Source organism: Anopheles aquasalis, chromosome 2 (assembly GCF_943734665.1).
Source record: "Anopheles aquasalis chromosome 2, idAnoAquaMG_Q_19, whole genome shotgun sequence".
Taxonomy (NCBI): domain Eukaryota; kingdom Metazoa; phylum Arthropoda; class Insecta; order Diptera; family Culicidae; genus Anopheles; species Anopheles aquasalis.
Window position 1 is genome coordinate 53,900,647 of NC_064877.1, and position 18,878 is coordinate 53,919,524.

Sequence of the window (18,878 nt, forward strand, 5' to 3'; positions counted from 1 at the left end):
TCTACCACCGAGGCACGCCTTCGGACATGTTTATATGTTTATTCTGGGCTCGCAGGGGCCCATCGTAAAAGGGATTCTTCATTCCGGGAAGCGTGGTCAAGATTGCACACCGACTCTGTGACACGATCCTCGAGACATGATCCTGTGAGTCGTCTCTTGGGTGCGTTTTCAATGGCGCTCTCGATGGCGCTACACAAATTCAATTTCAATCTTTCCAATTCCGAACCGTGATCGTTAAAAAAGAATCAATTAATTTTGCACCAATTTTTTTGGCAAAAGTCGTGCCGAGATGAGTATTAATCTCAAGAGTTTCTGACACGATTTCCAGGAATACCTGAGGAACGCACTATCCTTTCTTCGAGTTTGAGGATTTTTATGACGACTTCAGAGTCACCGCCGGGAGAGACCGAGACTCCTCCCGGAACGCACACATTCACGCACTTTATGATCTCTCCGCGCGCGGACTATTTGACGGACGGACGTTAATAACATGTTAATAACAAGCTTCAACAGTGCATCGCCGTAGTCCGCCCGTGGTCTGTTTGCTCGGATCGTGCAGTCAGTCCTGTCGAAGGATCGGCAATCGTTCCGGTTAAAAATCAAGGCAAAGGATTTGACTTACTCGTGCAATGCGCCATCCTACGTGTGGTCAGACAGTGTTTGTCTCCTCGGAATCCCGGAACGTTGCTGCAGCAGTGAAGACCGCCGACTTTATGTCAATGTTTGTGCTGTCGGCATCGGGAGTCTTCTCCAAAAAACAAACGAACCGTTCGGTAGTCGTTTCGGTGCCGGATCGTTCGCTGGGAAACTCCATTGTTTTGGGAAATGATTAACGCGGGCATCCTCGGACAGTACGCTCTGCTGCCGACATCTTGTACCGCCGGCATCTTGGGCGCTAGCGAAGCGAACCGAAGAAGAAGAAGCAATAGACCAAGCTACACTTTCGATGGGTGCATCGAATTGGTCGGGTAACCGTGTTACACTCGCCCGCGAACCGGTTTTCGGAATACCTCTTGCCATCTCGCTTCCGAGAGCGATCGAGCGAGTGAGCTCCTCCTTCTCGATCGTGGTGGCCGATCGGTGGAAGCTGCGGCACTGCGATGCTTCACAGACGCAGATGCGCAGACATTAATTAAAAGAAGAAGAGTTTTGGGAACTGAAATACAACTCAAACTAAACCAATTTATGGCCTCTTGGCAAGTACATTGGATTATCTACATTGTTGTGTTCTACTTCTGCAAGGCAAGGGCAACAAGTGTCTCTCTGCAACAAAGTAAAAGTCCGCGTCATTGCGCCACACGCATCAGCAATTATTGGACCACGCTGCTCAACAGAAGCACCCGAAAACTCATGACTTTGCGGCTCAAATTACGCACCTTTTTCGCACATTTCGTGTGTTAGACTCGTGACTCAAGCTGCGGCGATGCGTGTGCGGAACTTTACACGAAAAAACGGAAACGGATTCTCGCGTCAATTTCTCTGTCTCGACTCCCCGGGACGCGCGCACACGCCATTGTTTTCTCCCCCTTTTCCCCTTAGCATCCCCGTAATTTGACAACTCGACAGGCGCCTGGAGCATATTGAGCGCATCGTATCGATGGCCGGCACTTTGGCACTGGACGTTGGCCAAGGACGCCGGATCGCTTCGCAAAACAGTATCATTGTCTGGTGCGTCAGTCCTGGCCCGTTCGAACCCGGTTATTAGTCTACGGAGGTGGAGTAGGAGCCGGTGTCCGCGATGAAGAAGAGAACTCGATAACGCCCCGGTAAAACTGGTAGCCGAAAACGTAAAACGTGGCGGCGCTTTACGGCGAGGGATACGGCAAGATAGCGAAACAAAAAAAACCCAACAGTCTGAACCCGGCGATCTAGCTGAACCGTGCTGGGCTTCCGAATTCACAGACTGGACTCACGATCATATGGCCACCGTTTGTGGTCTATAATTTGTGTGTCTGTCGGACCGGCGTTCCGTTCTGATCCGGACCGATCGGTTCATTCAGCGGGACCAGCGACCAGACTTGTCTGCCGTCCGCCAAGTCGGCAATTTGGAAGGATGTGTCTGGTGTGGGCGATCAACTTTTGATCTAGCCATTGTCTAGGATCTGGCTACTGGAAGTTGTTCCCCAGGCGAAGGGCTCTACTTTTGACGTATCGCCCCCTGGCGGCGCCCGATCTGGAAAGACGGATCGCGATCTTTAATGCCGCCCGCCCCCCAGAGGTTGTCAGAGCGTGGGAAACACCGGATGCTCTGTTCTCTCCTGGAACTCGTGGTTTCATCGTGGTGTTAGATGAGATCTTACGCTAACACCGTAGGCCAGGCCAGGAGTACGCCCCAAAGTACACCCCAAGTACACCGCGCGAAGTGACTTCCATGACTTTTTCAACTTCTGTGGGGAATACGCGGAAACAGCTCCATGGCCCCGTACATGCGTGCTTCATTACGTTTTGTGACAGGTTTTTGGGTGTTTGTTTCTGTTGCTCTATGTGTGTTTTCAGTAATTACTCCGTGGCCGTTTTAATGGCGCATGGCGAGGGCGCATGGACTTGGGCGAACTTCATAAAAGTCAAAACCGCATGAAGCGAAAGGGAGAAGATCATACTTTCCACGAATGGGGGGAGGGGGGGGTCTTTAAAACAAGTAGCACCCCTATGCCGGCGACCCTTAGCTCTAGGATTAAGACATCGAGTACGAGGCGCGTGGATTTTACGATTATTACAAGCGACCTCGAGGGAACTGCTTCTTCATAAAACGATGCTCCGTCCTCCGTCCTCCACGCCATCCAGCATCCGGATTCATCCGAGAGCACGACGAGATGAGACGAGAGCGGAGTTACGAGAGGTACAATTTCCTTTTCCACTAAAACGGACTCGGTGGAGTTGCTGACGTACGTAAATGTCTCTGGGGCTTCTCTGGAGGCCTTGTTTGGTGGCTCTTCTAGGTCTACGCGGCCATTGGGAGTCTGATGGTGGTGGCTGGTGGACGTTTTTACGACCACGATGTACATCGAACGGGAAGTGGCCTTTGAGTTTGGACACTGGCCGCGATAGACGTGAGTTTGGCTACCGCAGCAGCAGCCTCCAATGGCCTCAGGGGCACCTAGTGCGAGTCCGGCAATAAAGTTCGAAGTTCGGTGGTCCTCTCCGGTGGATGACTCTAATCCTCACGCGACCCGTACGTCGACCATCGTTTCTCATCTTCTGTTTTCCCTTCTTCTTCTTCGTCTGTGTCTCTTTTCCGTGCAGACCTCAACACCGAGTATCTGGATCTGGGCTTTAGCCGGGGCCTCGGATCTTCGTCGCGAGCGAAGCGAATGCGGACGTCCTTCAAGCACCACCAGCTGCGCACGATGAAGTCCTACTTCGCCATCAACCACAATCCGGACGCGAAGGACCTGAAGCAGCTGTCCCAGAAGACGGGACTGCCGAAGCGTGTTCTACAGGTAAGTCTCATGGGGTGGCGGATGAGGGTAGGACAGTGGAATCTGCGAACTCAGCGAGCGGGAGGAAAGGAACGGAATCGTCTTCGCAATTCAATTTTGCTAATGTCAACCCAATTCTCCCTCTCTCTCTCTCTGCCGCTTTCTCGGTAGGTTTGGTTCCAGAACGCACGCGCAAAATGGCGCCGCATGATGATGAAGCAGGAGGGTAAGATCATCGACTCGGACAAGGGCGACGGTTCGCTCGACCTGGACGGCTACGTATCGCACAGCCCCGGTTCCTACATTATGGGCGGCCCGGGCAGCCCTTCCTCGCTCGACTAGCAACATCATCACCAGCGGCACATGCAGTGGCAAGTGCACCTTCGCCGCTGGATTCGTCGACTTCTCGGTGGTGGTGGTGGTGCTCCTGCTCCTGCTGCTGCTGCTGCTGCTACCACCGCCATCACCTCACCAAACAGCACCTAAAACGGTGGGCTGCGTGCTGCAACCAGCCCACCCACCCCCAGAAATGGCGTGCGCTTTGGTCCCTGGGGCCAGTGACAGGCGACCTGCGTGTAGGCCCGCAGAACGGAACGGAACGGAAACGCAAAGGAAACGCAACCTATCTGGTAGGGAAGTCGACGCCAAGGAAGCTGAAACCTAGCAACCCCGTGACAGTGACAGTCAAGTAGGACGGGCGTTTGGGTTGGGGATGTACATGTGTATGCGTGCAACGGGCATCGTCGTGCTCGCACAGGCTCATGTCGCGGAACAATGATGTTATTATATTCAAATTCGGATTCCCGTTTTCCATTTTGTGCTCCACCCCTCCGGAGCGGTTTGTCAGTTGCGGAGGCGGGGGGGCATGATGATTGCGTGCCTTGGCGAAAGCGACAAGCCGCAAACATGTGACGCGGCCTGCCTCTGCGTGTGTGCGTGAATATGAGCGATTCGTAAGCAAACCACCAGCTCAACTCGGCTGCACAGCATCCCGGTGGTAGCGCCACGTTCTCGTGTTGTCACGGCGGAATGTGAAGCGCAGAAAGCACAAAATTCGCCTTCGCCCGACTGCCACCAAGAAATGGAGCAATGTTGTTGAAGGCAGGCAAGCGACGGTCTGACTGCCACCGTCGTCGCACACCTTTGCGCAAAACAGTGCACACATAACTCTTGCTTTGCAATAACATAGCAACCGCGTTTTGCGGCAATGTGTTATGTGGTTGGCGAAGCGGAACCGAAGCGTGCGTGCGGTAAAGGGCGTGAGGTTTGCGGGCAACATAAACGCAACGTGGGGCGAGATTTTGTGAAGCAGATTACAATCGCTTGCTGCTGCTGTTGCTGCTGCTGCTCCACCAATGGAAGATGAATGGCGGCGGTGGATGCCGGCCGGCGCAGAGAAGAAACCCCAAGAAACCACAACACAGAAGCACAAAGATGGCGCAGATCGACCGAGCACCCACCGAGAGAAAGAGAGAAAGAGAGAGAGGGAGTGATCTAAACGACAAGACAACTTTGGTTGGAGAGAGCATCGCAGCATGCTGCTGCTGCTGCCAATCGAACCGACCTGAACCTGATCTCTCTGACCGGTCAACGGAAGGAGCAAGCCGATTCTTAATAATAATGTATGCACATATGATTACCTCTGTGCCACATGTGTATATGTGTGCATACGTGTATGATTCTCCATCTCACGTCACGTCTCTCGTTCGTTGTTCGAATCTTTTTTTTTCGTTTCGCGAACGCCATCCATTGACTACTACCCCCACCGATTGGTATCGATTCAAAATTTGAACGCCAATCTTCTCAACGTCTGGGCCGTGGTCGACGTCGTCGTCGTCGTCGTCTGTGCCCTTGCCTGTCCACCAGACCCCCGGGTTCCGATGACGTTATAATACATCACTTGGCCTGGGGTCGCGCCCCAATCGCACTATGGCGACGAATTGTCAGCCTCCTGCGAATGCGATGCGAATGCGATGCGAATCTCTGCGTTGAATGGGCCCATTCGTTTGCAGGATCTGCCGCGGTCGCCGCCTGCTCGTGTCGTCATGAATTGCAAATCGTTTTGCTTGTTTCGTCTTCGGCTTACTACGTCGGTTTTTCTTCAAAATGGCCGGCGGCGAGATCGACGGGACGGGATCAGCGCATAACGAGACCGGGATTATCCGCAATGTTAATGTGCATTCGATGCAAACATGTGCGCATAGTGTATGTATGTTTCAGCTTTTGTGCAGGGCCGCTATATGTGGTCATCGGCCATCCAGTAAGCGCGCGCGCGCGCGCTGATTGTGCTATTACCATTGAATGCGACAAGCGAACATGGATTTATTGGCATTCTTTCCGTTCCGGGTGGGGGTTTCCCTTTGAAGTTGGTTGCTGCTGGCTACTTCCTGCCCTCTTCGGTAACGTATCTGTCTGCGGGGCCAACATGTGGTCCTCTCTTAAAAGGGAACCTGGAACGCATGACGGTGGCTCCAGCGGAAGCTCTAAATAAAATCCAAAAATTCCAATTTCAACTTTCGAGCAGCGCTTGAAGCGTGTGTGGTGCGCTTCCGTCGCAGCCCGTCCCAAATTGAGACAAATGTAATATTTATGAAACGAATAATGTTTCCAAAAAAAAAACCGGGAAGGAGGAGCAACCACGTCTCCGAACTAGCAGCTGGTGGTGATGCTGTGCTGCCGGAACCCCAAACAACGCAGCATGCTGCGACGCAACACTAATGACGCAGAGTGAAGACTCCACCACCAGCCTCGCCGCGGTGGTCGCGGTTTGTTGGAATTTGTTACTGATTTTCTCAAGTGGCTGGAGAGTTGCTTTCCTGGTATGTAGAGGGATTGCCGTGGTAAATGGGTTCATAATTTATCACTCGAGATTCTCGGAACATGCTCAGAACAGGAGGAAAATATGGGTTCTAGGGACGTCGTTTCCCCTTACCGCCTACTTGGATCTAGGGCTTCGAGGATCGCAGGTTGGATCATTATTGTTGCATTTCTCTTCCGTGTTCCAGAGGCTCCAAAACACATAAAAGGGCACAGCACCACAGTGATAGTGGCTGTTCAGATTGCCGAGCGCGATAAAGAGATGGAAGAGAAGGGGTCGGTGGATGTAGTAGAAAATTCGGGAAAATTATTGGGATAAACATAGTGTGTAAGAAAGGAAGCAGCAAACAGGGACAAGCATCAGGAAGCCCCTTTATACGAACTCAATGTACAGTGCGAGATTGTAGGTAAGACGCTGTAGTAGTAGTTGTAGTAGTAGTAGTAGTAGTAGTACTAGATGTTAATGTTAAGCGAAAGTGAGCACGTGGGGTGCTTAGATGCTGCTAGCGCCAGGCAGAGCGCCAGGCAGATCATTATTTATATCAACTCGAACGTGAATGTGTAGGCTATCAAGAAAAACAACAAAGCAGTAAGCAATGAATGATGATGATGTAGAGGAGGGGTCGTAGTAGGCACTTTAAAGTGACACCGGATGGGAGCACAGATACGCATAAAAGTAAATAAACGAAAGACAGGAGAGGAGCAAAAAAAAACATCAACAAAACAAGATACATACCACCTCTCGACGAGAGTGCGAGAGAAAGTAAGAGAACTGAGAGAAATACATAAAACAATGGAATGAACAAATAAAGAAAATCGAGAACGAACGAAAAGAAGCATCCTTGAGCTTTCATAAATGGGGTTTGGGTTCTGTAACTGCAGGCTCCGGCATTTCCGGCGGCCATAAGCATCCGAATGTGAGTAATGTCGTGGTCCTCCACGCGGCCACCACCTACAGTGAAGGTGATGTTTGCTGCACGTGTTTCCCATTCACACGGTACTTGCGCGGCGACTGTGCGCCATGGAGAGCTCATTATTTCACCTCGTACACGTGTCTCGAGGACTCTACGCGAGTGGCGACGGTTTCAGGACCACGACGATTGCAGAACGCAGCCTTGTTAGAACAACGCAGCAGCAGCACACGCGTACCGGTAACGTTGTGGTAATGGTTTTGTATGCGGTGCAGTCAAAAGGATCCGGTTCTCACCGTGACGCAAAGGATTCGTTGGTGGGATCAGCGTTAATACGATTTTAATCAGGAATAATTGAATGCATGCTGGGAGCAGGGACAAGGGAACGAAGGTGAGAGTGGTACCGTGCGCGAAAGGGATATTGGGTGGATTGAGTGAGAAACACTCGACACTCGGTGCGGTTGGGAAATGGAACAAAGACCATTCGAGAATATAAACTCATTTTTCAATCTAGCCAAAGATTTCAATCAAAATTTTTAAAAGAAGTTTTACTGGAAAGTTTAAAGTTCCCCTAAACAAGATGTTCTTAGAGCATTAAGGTTCTACTCTGTGATTTTTTAAATTTGCTCCAGAAATTCTTTTATTTACAAAATTTGGCAAACTCATTCGGAGATTTATTTTTCCGGAAAGTTTAAACCAAAGTTCTAAATATTGAACATACAAAGAAAAAAACATCTTATCTGTGAGAGTTTACAGTATGCAAAACAGTGTATCCACCCCTTGCAAGCAAATTACATTTTTACTGATTTTCAAGAAAAGCCTCAGTAAAAAAAATATGTATCAAAAGTTTTGTTTTTTATTCTTCTTTACTATCCCTTTAACATTTTTCAAAAATATTCCCTAGAACCAGAGATATTACAAAAACAGTCGATCAAGATACAAAAAGCATGCAAAAAAAGTTTATCCACCGCCAACTGTTTTGTACAGCTTTTACTCCACAATAATCAAGTAACCTATTTTCTTTCAATTTCAACGATGCATTTCAGTTCGTCCGTCATTATACAAGTTTAAAAAAAAAGCGATGCATTTCAGTTCGATCAATTCTTTGAACATCTTTTGAACATCTTTGAAAAAGCATCCTTTGAGGCCAATTTTATGGTTTTAACTTGCACGTCTGTTTTTGTAATATCTTTGATTCTAGGAGATATTTTTGATAAATGTAAAAAGCATAGTAAAGAAGAACAAAAAACAAAACTATTGATATGTGATAAACATTTCGGGGCTGAGGGTTTCCATGAAAAATCAGTCAAAATGTAAGTTTCTTGCAAGGGGTGGATAAACTTTTTTTGTATACTGTATAAAAATGTTTACCGACAAGCTGGAATAAAAACTTTTTTACATCCGTTTTGCGAGGGAACAGAAGTATTTTGTGGCTATTATTTACAGTACAATAAGTTCTGGAAAGATAACAAACTCCTTGGAAAATTAGGAAAGGTAGAGAGCAGCCTATCAGAGTAACAATCACTATACCAACAATCACTATACCAATTGTCTCAACTGATATACATTTTTCAATGTAGCACATGTTTTTACCACTGCACTGCATTGCGATGCCAATCGATGCATTTTAAATTTTAAAAATAATGTTTTTCACTTGCCAAAAAATCAAATTGACCACTTTACCAAATTGTATGCCGAAGCAAAGGGTGCCATGAATCCATAGATTACCTTCAACGGGCATCCCGGAAATCTTGTATAAAGTTCGCTCGAATAGTGTAAAGAAGCATTACTTTGAAAAAGACACTGTTTTTTCTTATTTTGTAATTTACTGGTTCTCATGGATGTCAAATAAAACCCAGGAACTTAATAAACCATCTTGTAGATTCAAACAATCTTAATATTGGTATTTTACTTTAGGATCGATAGCCTTTTTGTTCATTTTAAGAAGTTCGATCAGAAACCACAAGCTCAAAACATACCCTTTGGAGTTGTTTTGGAGTTGTGATTCATCAATAATCGCATAGTAATCGGTAGTTTCCTGGAATAATTGACTTTCAAAGATCTAAACTATCACTCATCAAATTGTTGGTGAAATGTTACAAACTCACCTTATTATTCCGTAATTGTGTTTTAACACAATTTAGCGCAAATTTCTTGCTGCACAAAAGTTGGCGCGAAACCATTTTATTCGAGCAATCGATTATGCAAATTAATTAGCGAAAAATTCTAGAAACTTACAATCATTCTGCAATTTTGCTGTGGGAAGAGGATATTTGAATAGCAACCGGAAATTCGAGGAACAGATGAACAGTTGGGTAAGCAATTCGGTACACTGGAATCCTCTTCCATTGCTGCCATTATTGCAAAGAAAGCGAAGAGGCATTTGTGCAGAGAAAATCAATATCCGCTTGATTGGTCAAAGCTTTGTCGAAAAGAGAAATACGGAAGCAACTTTTTGCTGAATAAAACTTGTTGGGCGATCAAAATTATAACAGAAAAACCCAATACTATAAAGATAAAAGATGAAAAGATTCATTTGGTTAAGATTTAGTTTTGGGGAAAATAGCAAATTTTTCAAAAAATCATTATTTGAAAACTATTTGGTAATGATTTGTTAAAAAATATAATTAAACTTAATGAAATGAATTCAACTTATAAGGTAAACAAATATCCTCAGTCCTCGAACGCTGCGAGTCACATCGCACGCATCGCGCATGAACATCAGATTGAGATGAGTTGTGACTCGCCCCCCCAAAAACCCCACCACCACTACCGCTGGAGTGTAAAGCGAAAGCACCAGCATTTTATGCCCGCAAATTACACATCACGAAAATGTTTAAAAATAATAATTGTTGCTGCTGCTGCGCTTAAAACTGTAGCACGCTCACGCATTCCATTAACATTAATGCTTATAATCCCATTTTCGTCTACACTTTACTCATTACTCACCGCATCCATCGCAAATAATAAAACCGTTTTTACGATTAGAAAGAAAGAAAGAAAAAGGGAGGAAAGACAGAAAGACAAGACAGCGAAGAAAAAAAACAACACCCCTTTGCGAATGCTCGAAAAGCAACCCAAATTTGCGGTGTTGCTGTGTCGGGCGTTTTCAATTGCCACGCCAACTCCCGGCCGGTTCTGTTTGTGAGGATCCATCGTGAAGCGCTGGCCTCCTTTGGTTCGTTCGAAATGGTTCGTTTAATTTCTGTTCCCGCCTTCCAACAACTAAGCACTCCACTTCAGCAGCCGCCAGTCTCGGTCCCCTCCCCCGGGCGTTTTTAATGGTAACCACCTCAGATCCTCCGGAGACGTCACTTCCCAGCCAGCGAGCTGCTGGCGGAGTGCGTAAAAAGCACCGGACCCCAAAGTAAGCCGGGTACGCAGCAATGCGCAATGCAGGTTTGGGGCGAGGGATGAAAAGGTTAGTAAGTTTATTTTTTTTATGCCGCCCAAAACGATGGGTCTGATCTAACGATTCCGTTTAGTTGGGTATTCCGGTAGCAGTGTTCCTCCCAGATGCTCCCAGATATTTCGTCTCCTTTGCCTTCGCTTTTGGTTCGACCTTTTGCTTGGGTTGGTCGGTACCCTTTTGGTGCTCTCTGTGGCCAGAGACCTGTAGACGACTCCTTGGAGAGAGAAAAAAAAACAACAAAACCGAGCAACGAGAAAGAAAGACGACGAAAGACGTAACACTAGTAACGAGAAAAGTCGAGCAAATTTCCGTGCTCCGATCCGCCGGTCGTCCTGTCTTCTCTGGGACCCGGTCAACGGTCAGTTTTTGTTGATTTAATGTGTTGGTCGAGAGCGCTGGCGTACCGCGCGCACGCTTTCTAATTACAACCATCGCCCTTCTGACGGCAATGTGGCGTGGCGTGGTCTCCAATCCAGATCCCAGAACTCATCTCACGTGGAAAGAAAAACAGAAAAAAAACAAAGCAGCCCAGCTCGGGACGCAGTTTTTTTGGGTGAAAAAAAACCCCAAAGCGGTACTGGCCAACGTAAAAACAAAAAAAAACAGTCCACCAGGGGTCCACCAGGGGTCCATCGGCAAAAGTTCGTTCGGAAACGAAATCAAAACTGAAATTGAAACTTTACAGTGGCCAAATCGCAGACGCAAACGTGGCGAAACGACAGACAAGAGGCATCAAGGAGCTGATGGCCGTCATTCCGGCCGGGGGAAGGATGATTCCGGGCCGGCAAGAAATGATGCTTCAAATTACAGTAATTATAGTGATCCCGACGACAGAGAGAAAGAGCGGGAGAGGAAGCTCTTTGCAGTAGCAAGTGATGAACAGGTAGTGGCAGCAGCAGCAGCAGCAGCAGCAGCAGCAGCAACAGGTCCGTGGTCCAGGGGTCCAGGTTGCGGTCCCGATCGGAGCCGTGGCGTGGCTCATGAATGTCGGGGTGGGTGGAGACATGAAAATGATCATAATTTCCAGCTAATAATATAGAATTGTCGCGCTACTGAAACTGGGCTGCCCAGAAGAGGTGACCAAAAAAAGGGCCAGCAAAGGACGATCGTCGAGGGCCGCCGCAGGGCCCGCAGACCGACCGATCCGACCGACCGAGACCTGGCACAGTTCCGAAATGTCATTCTACAGGGCGGCTCGGCTGGCGGAAGATGATTTGTGCAAGGATGGCGCAAAGGATGGCAAAATTCCAGTGAAATCTCAGATAAACGGTTATCGGTCCCGGTTTTGTCGGTGTGCTCATTGAGTGATTTCTCGGCCGGGATGGGAGGATGGCATACCCCCGGCCCCTGGGGGGACATTATGATTATTCGAATGACAGACAATTTGCTCTTCCGGCGTCGTCGATCCGTCTCCATCGATCTGACTCTTGGTCCGTTCGATCGTCGAAACGATTTCATTTGCGTTCGCATTGCCACGGAAATACAGGGTGTCCCATAACAAAAAATCTAAAATTGCTTTATTGAAGTTTAAAGTCAATTTGTCGTATTTCAAAATGAGCAACACTAAATTTGATTGTTAGGTAATAACAAAAAAGAATTAGACGATGTGTTCGCCTGCTTTCACAATTTCTTTGTAACATTAGGACTCCGAAATAGAAGATGCTTATAAACGATGTTGTAACACTGTTTTCTAGGTAGACCTGTCTATTTTTCTTCAAAATAGTTGATACGTTTTTTTTAAACAATTATGAAAAACTCGTGGTTTAGACAAAATCGCAAAAAGCATCACTTTTGCATCACAATCTTTCAAAAATAGACAAATTTATCGTGCAACAAATACTCAACGGTGCTACCTGTGTAAACTTAAAATGTATCCAATAAATGTCGATTTGTATATTTTAAATGATCTAATACGCGGCTACGATGCGCAGCGGAAAAAGTACCTTTTTGCAGACGCACTTTCATAAATTTGATGCCATGGATGAAGCTTTTAACAAATCTCCTCCAAAATACAACCAAATATTCTTGAAAAGATGTATTTTAATGTGACATTCATTTGAAAAAATTAAGTTGAACATTTTCCTTACAAAAAATTGGGCAAAAGGAGCCGTTTTTGGACTCGAGTTAACCTTAGCTTCCCTTAAATCAGGACTGGTTGGAGATCATATGTCTTTTGGTAAAAAAATCATGTTCGCCTTCAACCATGTTCGTTTAGACGTATGGCTGGGGGATCCTTCTTGCTGAAGCTCAACATTTTCTTGTATGACGAAGTTTGCTTCAATTCACGGTAAAACGTGTTCCTTGAAAAATTTGAGATATACACCAGTTTTTGTTTTATGGAAATTGGTTTTTTCAAACCATAAGAGACAATTGCTCCAAACATCATTACTCGAACAAAAACTTGCATTATATTTTCTCTAGAACTTCCTTGGTCTTTAGGGGCGATATGAACCGTTTCTTGAAGGAATTTGTTGTTGGTTCAATCGTGAACAGTTTCTCATCAGAAAACACGACGATTTCGTCTTCAAAACGGACAACAAATGCTTCGATCGCTCACGTCGAAGGTGTTTTATCCTTCCAACTATTAAATTACGCTCCACCCTATTTCTAGAGGTTGCTTTTAGATCATTTTGACCAACCGATGCATGGAGTATCTAGAGATGTTCTCCTCTTGTGCAAGCTTTCGTATGGATCGCACTGAATGGGATGGATTTAGCTGACCTTTAGCTCTTAATTTTTCCACTTCTTCAGTGCGCTCCACTCCACTGTGTTTCCTGGGCCTTGGCCCTTCTTGAATAGAACGTTTAATCCTGTAAACAATCGAAAGATTACATCCGAGAATCGCTGCTATTTCCTGTGCAGTTTTTGGCGCGCGAAGCAAACTCCATACTATCTGCTTTAAGTACTTTTTTCCGAACAGACATCTTTTGCCCAACTAGTTTGATAACATCATTTGACAGATATGAGTCTCACGAATACGCCAATACCCCATAATGCACTACTGGAATTGAAAAGAATATCCAAAACCAGGCTTTTTTACATTTTTCTACGGGACACCCTGTACCCTTTGAAGAAGAAGAAGAAAAGGAAGACGAATTGAAAGATCGATGGCGGAAAAGATTGTATTATTAAATGCACATCCCTCAACCGACCAAAGAGACAAACCCGAGTATAGGAAACCCAAAAGGGGAGGGAAAGAAACATTGCACATCGGGCATATAATTAGAACGGAATGAAGTGTTTGCTGCCGAAGCTCGAAGTGGAAGTATACGAACGAAGCACAGAGCCTGTCGTATGATTGATAAGTCCTTGATAGAGCTGCCATGGTTCGTTCGTTTGTCCGGAACAGAAACGAATTCGAACGAGGTATGTAGACTTAGACATTCTAAGACACTTGTCACGCGTACGTCGGTAACAAGTTCCCTCAATTCGAACCCACCATTTATCTCCCAGTGCTCCTCCCCCTACTAACGGGCCGAACGGGTTCCGTGACGTGGTCCCGGACAACGACGACAACGACGACGACGAAGACGACGTCATAAATCTGAAATGCAACACGTTCTTCCACCTACTTTGTCCTGATACTCCATTGCGCGTTCTGACGTTGAAGTAAAGTCCGATTCCATCGCGAGCACCACGAGCTAATGATGCGTAACTAGGGGCAACACGATGTACGATGTCATTCGAGAACAATGCGCGCCTCGTCCTTTCTCTTCGGTCCTTTCTTGACTGCAACAGGGTTGCGGTGATGCCGTGGGTCATGTTACGGGGGTTTTTTTTTTGGAGCAACCAAACCTCGAGCCCGGTATCACGCGCTTTAGTCTTGGCTTTCGGGCCATCGATAAATCGCTGCAACCGGATACCCGAACCCGGCGCATCATAAAGGGCCCTCGGTCTGCTTTCGCCTGGCGCCAAGCTGTCGTGCGCAGGATATATCGTGGCACATCGGATTCGGTACTGCGCCTTTACCTTTTGAACGGTGTTCATATTTCGCGTAGAAGAGAGTGATCTTTGCTCGGGAGTGTTTGGGTTATTCAACGCTGTCCGGCTGCGGCAACGAATGCCAAAGGACGTTTGGAGCCACGGCATGGCACGGCACGGAACACGCCATCGTGTAGATCGTGATAGATACGGTAGAGAGCGGTACGATTGAAAGTAGTATTTTAGGAGTTTATGGCTACTATTTGTGAGCGATGGCGGCGGCCTCCTGGGCTCTGTTGGTCGTGGCCGCGATCGATTTGCGTACCGGCCAGAGTGGTCAACAACGAACAACGCCAGCGCCACCGCGTGACCGACCGCGAAACGCAACGCAACGTTAGCCTCCAGGCTCCAATCCGTCCGTGTTTCTTCGCGTGTCTTGTGGCCAAGAGCCCATCAAACATTGGGCTACGATGCCAGGCCAGGCCAGGCCGCTGGTTTATTGCATCCCTCTTCCAAAGCGCTGGTTGGCAGTTTGGTTTCACTTCCTTTTTTTTCCTTTCTTACGTCCACCCCATCGATTCCATCGAAGGTGAAGCTGAATTCTGAGGATCGTAAAAGCCGGAACCTTTTGTCGAACCGGTACATGGGGCCGCCCGTGATGGGCGGGTGTGATGATGGGGAGCTAGAGCTTGGCCGGGAGATAGATTTCGGAATCAATAAAATAAAAGTTTATCGTCGCGGGAATGATGGTGTTTAGATACCGAAAGGGGGGATGCTGCGATGTTCCCCACGATCGCATGTTTCGCGGCGGAAGGAGAAGAAGGATGGGTCGGCGACGGCGGTGGCCGTTACTGTGCGCCCGTATCTCGTTGTCCGGCGGTGAGTGTTGTTTAGTCAGTTTTGGAGTGTTTGTTTGGAGCCCCTGGGAGCCGATAGGCCGATTGGCTGCTGCTTCGTCAACTGTTTAGGAAGAACATTAAATAAATCTAATCGATCTTTAAACGATTGACTTCCGGGCTGCTGGGTAGTGGCTGTTCGGGGAAATCAAACATTGAAGTGAGAAAGAACCGCAGAATCAATTAAACCCATATCATTGATGATCGTTGGTTACAGGAGTTGGTTCGAATTTGAAGAGAGAAATGCAGGACAGGAGTCGTTTTATAATTCTTTGTCTGTTTTCTGGGAGGGAAGAGATTAGATGAGCATTTTTCCTGCATGAGTTTGGTCAATGGGCGCTGCTCAGCGATCAGAAGTGATCGAAGAATTTGGCTATCCATTGACAGCAGCACCAACAAGAAGATCATTGATCGTAGTAGCGGCTCAATGAGGTGAAGAATTTACATCAAAGGGACAAACATCACATAAAAATCGTCGTCCTTTTTGATATACTCAATGTTACATTTGAGATTCGTAGCAGTTATTGAAATGATGAACTGATCAGCGTTCGAAAACCATATTTTTCAAAAGAACCTTAAAAGTTTGCAGTTAATTATTTGAAGAATTTGAAATAACTGAAAAAGATTCTAGACTTCTGAAGAGGGAGAATAGCTTGTGAAATTGTTAATGATTCTTGATAACTGCGTAGCTAATCAGATCTACTTCCTCGTACAACCATGCTCAACTAATGAAGGATATTGTGATGTAATTTCTTACGGCTTATATAGAACAATAACTATATGTTAGGATGTCCTTAATGTCAACTCCAAACGGATATCCAAATGGCATTAAAGTAGTACTCTTCATGATCTTCTCAGATGAAATGTAAACGTGTTGTCGTATTGGAAATTCTGCCGCTTTATTTTTTCGATTCTAATCTATTTTGTCATTACAGTTTGGCATTTGGAGCGCATTTTCCGTAATAAATTATGCCAATCTGCCGAATTCGCTATTAGTCTTGCAATGTCTTGGATTTATGCTGAGGGAAAGGCCAAATGCTGCGATTTTGAGTAATCTAATCTAATATAATCAATCACAGTAATCTACAAAATGAAAGATTCAATAGACTTGATACTGTTTTTGATTTCGCCAGTTATTCAATCATTTTGTAAGCATTATTATAATGCACAATTCCTTCTACTCTTGTCCTAGAAGCACCAGAGAAAATTGGTTTGGCTTGATTGGTAGCAAGGCTTGTAATTAATTTCAGCACCTCAAAGATCACTAAACTATTATTCAATTCACATTGAAATGTGATTTTATGTGAATTTCAATCAACTAAGTGGTACTAAAGCATGGAACACTTAATATTTGGCCACATGAAACAGGACACAGCTCAGGCCAGAAATAAGCTAAACTCAAGGTAAAGGTGTCATTTTGTAGGTATTTTATCTGGGTATTCAGTAAAACTAGCGATTACATTATTGCACCACATTGCGTATTAATTTACGCACTTTTGGTTTTATGCTACACATAATGTTCTGCACAGTAATGGAAGAAGCCTCATTGGCCATTTTTTCACACCATGTGCAAATTACAAATAAATTTTTAATCATTTTACATTGTTTCTTTAGTTTTTGTTCGATAATAGTCCAACATAATGGTATTGGACGATACTGTGGGCAATTTGGTGGATTGAAGATTTTTGATATGAAATCAATGCTGTTGTTCCCTTACCAATTTATGATCTCTGTGCTGTAATGGCAGCTTGCCAAGTCGGGCCAGAACTTAAAGAGACCTTTATGAGACTTAATAAACGGTAGAATGATCTTTTCCAGGCATTCTTCTTTGTACAACCGTCCGTTCATGGACCCTCCCGTGATGAAAACTTTCGTTTTTCAAAGCACAACTGCAGATCACTTGCCAAATGAGCAGTTTACGGGCGATTTTATCTACGTAAATGAGCTAAAACGTTACTTTCGTATTCCCTCTATGATTGCTAAAGTCAAATTTGTCTGCTAGTTTTTGCCAAAATGATGTTTTACTTGGTTTTTTACTCCAGTTAAATTGAGTTTTCATAGTGAGTGTGCAGATTTTTTTTCACTTTTCGTGTTTCATCGGCGATAACTTTTGAAGGTATGGTCCGATTTTGGCAATTTTTTATCACTAAAAGAAAAGACTTAGCAGCACCTTTAAAAAGACACCGACAGAGTAGCAAAGCGACCACTAGGAGCGCTACAGTGAGTAAAAGAATGCGGCCAAATATTAAGTGTTCCAAGCTTTATTAACCACATGTAGAACACATTCACCGAAATACAGAAATAATTTAATCCTCTATCTATAAAAGTAGACAAAGTACGAACATTGGTTTCCTCCTCTACCAGGTATTAATGGCAACAGTTTTTAAAGGGATATTTCGTCCTTTATCATCCACACAAACGGCAATGGCCGTATTTTATAGAAACATCCAGAAAAAAGAAAAAAAAATGTATTCCCCTTTTGAACTCAGCCGCGAACCATGCATTAAAAAAAAAGGAAATCAAACCCTTATGTTTTTGATTTTTCATCCTTCAACATCTCTCCTCAATCAAGGCTCTGGTTCGAGCACCCGACGTGCGTGATACCGTGAAGTACCATTCCACCCGGTGCGTTAATCAAGATCGGTATCCAGCATGAGAAAAACATGTCAATCGTCTGGCGCCTTCTCAATCAACCCGGCAACATCATCATCATCATCAACAACAACAGTTTGCCCATAAAATCCTTTTCGGCCCTGCTTGACTCCTCTGGTTTGGTTGCCGGTGGCGGCCAGGCGATCCGGAGTGGTCCGTACGGCAGCAAATTGAAAAGGACATTATCGAGCCCAGCGATCGAGGGTTGCTGGCTGGTGGCTGGCTATCATTAGTGGCGACGTGTTCATCGGGGCGGGGTGTACGCTATCGAGCGTTTCGGATAAATCATAACATAAATTTACGCCCGATTGAAATCGTCCTTCTCCGTTCCTGGGGTGGAATGCCGAGGGTGGAATAAATCCCTCGTTTTTCACCCTCGGTCACCTCGCGGCCGGCCGGGAGTTGCCGGGTCGGAAGCGATCGTTATCTCACTAACTAGCCAAAATGACAAATAACAACAGGAAGAGAGGCGAAGCGAGTGGGTTGCCTGTGGGTTTGAAAGGACCAACCGAACGGACCGAGGGGGTGCATCTGATTTTCCGCCGTTGCCGGAAGAGTCCTGTCGACACATGTTTCCGTTTAGGGCGTTGGGTGATACCTATGGGTGCTGGTGAGGTAATGAAATCACTGAACGTGTCACGAACCTCGCGTTGATGGTCGAAGGGAGGGAGAGAGTGCCAAGCCTTGCTCTGGCAATTCCCGGCAGCAGAACAATGCCACGGCATATCCGACAACTCAATTGCCATCCTTGAGGCAAAGAATAGCAGCAGCAGTTTCGTGCTCTTCTGTTTGTAGTGTGATTCTTGACGTTTCGTGAGATTTTCGTGAGGGTGCGCGTGTTCAATATTTC

The 18,878-nt window shown here is 46.0% G+C and overlaps 1 protein-coding gene across 1 annotated transcript in view; it reads left to right on the top strand.

Annotated features, from left to right (window-relative positions):
* LOC126581623 (protein apterous-like) overlaps positions 1-3,784 on the top strand; it is a 54,284-nt gene extending 50,500 nt beyond the window's left edge. Inside the window, exons 7-8 of the mRNA XM_050245417.1 lie at positions 3,244-3,440; positions 3,591-3,784. Of these exons, the coding sequence (XP_050101374.1) occupies positions 3,244-3,440; positions 3,591-3,761 (368 nt within the window). The 3' untranslated portion in view covers positions 3,762-3,784. The remainder of the gene's footprint in view (positions 1-3,243; positions 3,441-3,590) is intronic.
* The last annotated feature ends 15,094 nt before the right edge of the window (positions 3,785-18,878 follow it).